Source organism: Lipotes vexillifer, unplaced genomic scaffold, assembly GCF_000442215.2.
Source record: "Lipotes vexillifer unplaced genomic scaffold, Lipotes_vexillifer_v1.1 scaffold466, whole genome shotgun sequence".
In the NCBI taxonomy this organism is placed as follows: Eukaryota; Metazoa; Chordata; class Mammalia; order Artiodactyla; family Lipotidae; genus Lipotes; species Lipotes vexillifer.
In genome coordinates, this window is record NW_006796103.1 from 701,117 (window position 1) to 704,823 (window position 3,707).

The following is a 3,707-nucleotide window of genomic DNA, read 5'->3' on the forward strand; positions in this document are numbered from 1 at the left end:
CCCGCCCCCCGCCCCGGGCACAAAAGGGCGCGCGGCCGGCGGGAGGCGGCGGGCGGGGGCCTGCGGGGCGCTCACCGGGCCGGGCCGGGGCCGGGGGCCGGGGGCCGGGGCCGGGGCCGGGCGACTGCGCGCTCACCTGCCGTGGAACCAGTCCTTGCAGGCGTCGCACTCGATCATGAAGCGGGTAACATCGTAGGGGAGCCGGCAGACGCAGTACACGGGCACCGTCGCCATGTTCGCCGCGCCGCCCGCCCGCCCCTCGGCCCGCGCTGCGCTCCCGGGTCGGGCCGGGCGGGCCGGGCCGGGCGGGGGCCGGGGCCGGGGCCGGGGCCGGGGACGGGGCCGGGGGCGCACTACAGCCCGCGCGCACCCGGCTGGCGCGTCCACACAAAGCGGGGCGCGCGGTGCAGGGCCGCGCCGGGAGCCGCCCGCCGGCCCGCGGGGCGCAGGGCGCGAGTGTGCGCGGGGGACGGGCCGCGCGCGGGACACAAAAGGGAATGGACGCGCGGGGGCGGCGGGCGGAGAGCCGCGGCCCCACCGAAGGGACCCCCGGCCGCCGAGCGGCCTCTACGTCAGCGCCCCGGGTGGCGCCGCCTCCGCCCGCCAGCCTGGGCCGCCGCTCCCTTCGCGGGAAGGCGGGCCGGGGACCGCGGGGAAGGCGGGCCGGGGTACACCGCCGGGGGAGAAGGTGGGCCGGGGGAACACTGCTGAGGGAGAAGAGGGACCGGGGGACCTGCCAGGAGAAGGTGGGTCGGGGGACCTGCAGGGAGAGAAGGTGGGCTGGGAGACTGTCACCTGGAAGAAGGTGGGTAGGGGGATTCCCCGGGGAGAATGTGGACTCGGGGTACAGGGGGAAGGCAGGTCTGGGAGACCTTCTGGGTGTGAGGTGAGACCCCGAGGAGGAGGACGACGTCCTTCCTGGTTAAGAAGGCCGAGGAGCAACTACTTGGCTCTAAGTTTCATCTGATAAGCAGCGGAGCAGGGGGCAGCCAGGGGTGGGGGGTTCCTCCTGTTCCCTCCTCCCTCCTACCTTACCGACTGAGTTTCTGGCTGGAATACAACTTCCCTTTCCCCCTTACTCCTGGCTGGGGGCAGCCCACCCTCCCTCACACGATCTGTGGACTTCCCTTGATGCTCAGTCCTCAGAGGAGGACAGAATTCAGGGGACCCGGGAGCATGCTGGCACGGGTCAGCTCTGTAAAGAGAAAGGAGTTACCTGGAATTTGAGCTGCCCAGGAGCCCTGGAGGGAGCCCCCAGGCCTGGGAGACCTAAGGTGCAGGGAGGACAGCAGATCCCAGGCCTCCTGTCTGTGTCCCAAATTGCTGAGTTCTGCTGGTGGCAACAAGGATATAGGAGGAGGGGGGAACAGAGAGGTGCTGCCGTGTTGCTCTGGGCCCAGCATCCTTTGCCCTAAAGTGGTCCTCCCTCCTCACCTGTGGTGGTCAGGGTCTTTGCTGAGTGTGAGAAGGGGAGGGGGCCTGGCTCTGAGGGATCTTTTCCCAAGGCATTCTGTAGCAGGCTCTCCCCTGCCCCCTACCCAGCTGCTGCATCCTTTGGGCATCCGTGATCATTTCAGGATGGTAGAACAGAACTTGCTCCTAATTCAGAGTAAGGAACATGTCTGTGCTCCCTCACTCTGTCGGTCTTCCCCACCCTCCCTAAGCAAAATATGCATGGTGCTAGGAGATGCTGACCACCACAAGCACAGAGTTCCAGGCTTGGGGCAGGAAACCTGGCCCAGCTCACCTCACAGAAGCATCCCTGACAGGTACTCAGCCAAGGCCTACAGCTGCTAAGGGCAACTTGCTCCACTTGTAGGCAGCTCTCCCTCCTGTTGAGTCAAAATCTGCCTTCACATTGTCAGCCACCTTCCCTCTACAGGTGACCCCTCAACCGCAGCTTCAGCAGTGACCAGGGCAGGGCCTTAGCTGGGAGGGACAATGTGAGAGTGGGAAAAAGAAGATGTTGAAGGGGGAAATGGGGAGAAAGGCATTATCTCCCTCCCTCACCCTCTCACACATTGGTGAGCTGCCCAGGATCTGGAGCACAAGGTCTTCCAACCTGAATTCTAGCTGTCACGCTCCCCTCCAGAGTCTTAGGGAGTGACTATTAAGCATTGTCCACAATTAACACCCTAATGTGAATTGGTGCAGATAAACAGTACTCAGCCGGTAGATCCAAGTCTGCAAGAAGGCCTAGAAGAGCCTGGCCTGGGCACTGCTGAGTTACCTTCCCCCATGGCAGTACAGAAGCACTTAAACTAGCAGTATCCACATCCCCCCACTTATCATCCATCGAAGCCAGAAACTTCTGGAGACCAACTTGACTGTGGGCAGTCCTCGTCTCTGACACTTCCATTTCCTATTTTACAAATAATGATAGTAGGTACCCAGCATTTGTCAAATGCTTACCAGGTACAGTGCACTGTGCTTAGTTCTTCAGACATGGACCAGAACTCATCCAGCTGCTTGTAAAGCACTCAGCATACCCCCTGGGTAGTGATTATTACATACTGAGCACTCACATTGACACCTTAGGTGTTACTGCTGCCACTTTAGAGATAGGTATATAAACAGGTATCAGAGAGAGGTATAGTACTGGTGCCATTTTTCAGAAGTGAAAACTGAGGCCCAAAGCAGTTGAATGCCTCATGGAGGAGGTCAGCTGGCTAGTGAGAGGAAGGAGCAAGCCAGGAACCCAGACTTCTCCAGGGCCTGAGCCTGCACTGCCACCCCTCTGTCACCTCCCAGGGCACCCTGAGCACAAGGGAGCCCATCCTTGACCCCCAAGTCCTTCACTGCTGACCTCTGGGATGGCTCTGGCCACCCTGCACCACCCACCTCCACTCCTTGCCCTCCAGGACTCCCCTGTCTACAGCTGTGTCCACTTGCATCTGGAAGTGTCCACTGAAATACTTTCCTGTTACTCAAAGCTCTTCCAAGGCTGCCTGCCAGCTACAGACTAAAATAAGACTCAGAATGGGTCCCATACTTTTCCTCTCTTTGGTTTCTCCCAATGAGTTCCCTCTTATCCCCCATCAGAAAGCCTGCCTTATCTCTATGTCCTCCCTCTTTCTCATTCATTTACGTCAACATATATTGAACATCTGCTGTGTGCTGAGCAGTGTTGTAGCCATGGAGCACTCAGCAGCCCCAAGTGTTGTGGAGCTCATATGGCAGTAAAGGGAGACAGCAGCACATATAGTGGGCTGGGTACCACAGTGCCCTGGGGAAACTGGCACAGGGTGGGGGCTGGGCAGAGGCAGAGAGCTCCTGAGGTGACCTGGAAGCAGAGGCTTGGAAGGGGTGAGTCAAGGAAGGAGAGCAAAGGGAAATTACTTGCAAGGACCCAGAAAGGAATAGGGGTGGCCTTAGCACTCTGCCACGCTAAGCTCAGTGGCCCCTCCATGTGGTCTGCCCCTTACCTCAGCATCCGTCCCCCAAGTTTGCCTCATTCTCCAGGGCACAGCACCCATGTGTCTGTGCCAGCATCAAGAACTCACCACCCGGGGCTTCCCCGGTGGCGCAGGGGTTGGGAGTCCGCCTGCCGATGCAGGGGACGTGGGTTCGTGCCCCGGTCCGGGAGGATCCCGCGTGCCGCGGAGCGGCTGGGCCCGTGAGCCGTGGCCGCTGGGCCTGCGCGTCCGGAGCCTGTGCTCCGCGGCGGGAGGGGCCACAACAGTGAGAGGCCCACGTATCGCAAAAAA

General features: G+C 61.1%; 1 protein-coding gene across 1 annotated transcript in view; it reads right to left on the minus strand.

The window, feature by feature from the left end:
• The window catches only part of PHF2 (PHD finger protein 2), a 92,897-nt gene extending 92,663 nt beyond the window's left edge, over positions 1-234 (minus strand). Inside the window, exon 1 of the mRNA XM_007468158.1 lies at positions 137-234. Within this exon, the coding sequence (XP_007468220.1) occupies positions 137-234 (98 nt within the window). The remainder of the gene's footprint in view (positions 1-136) is intronic.
• Positions 235-3,707: the final 3,473 nt, after the last annotated feature.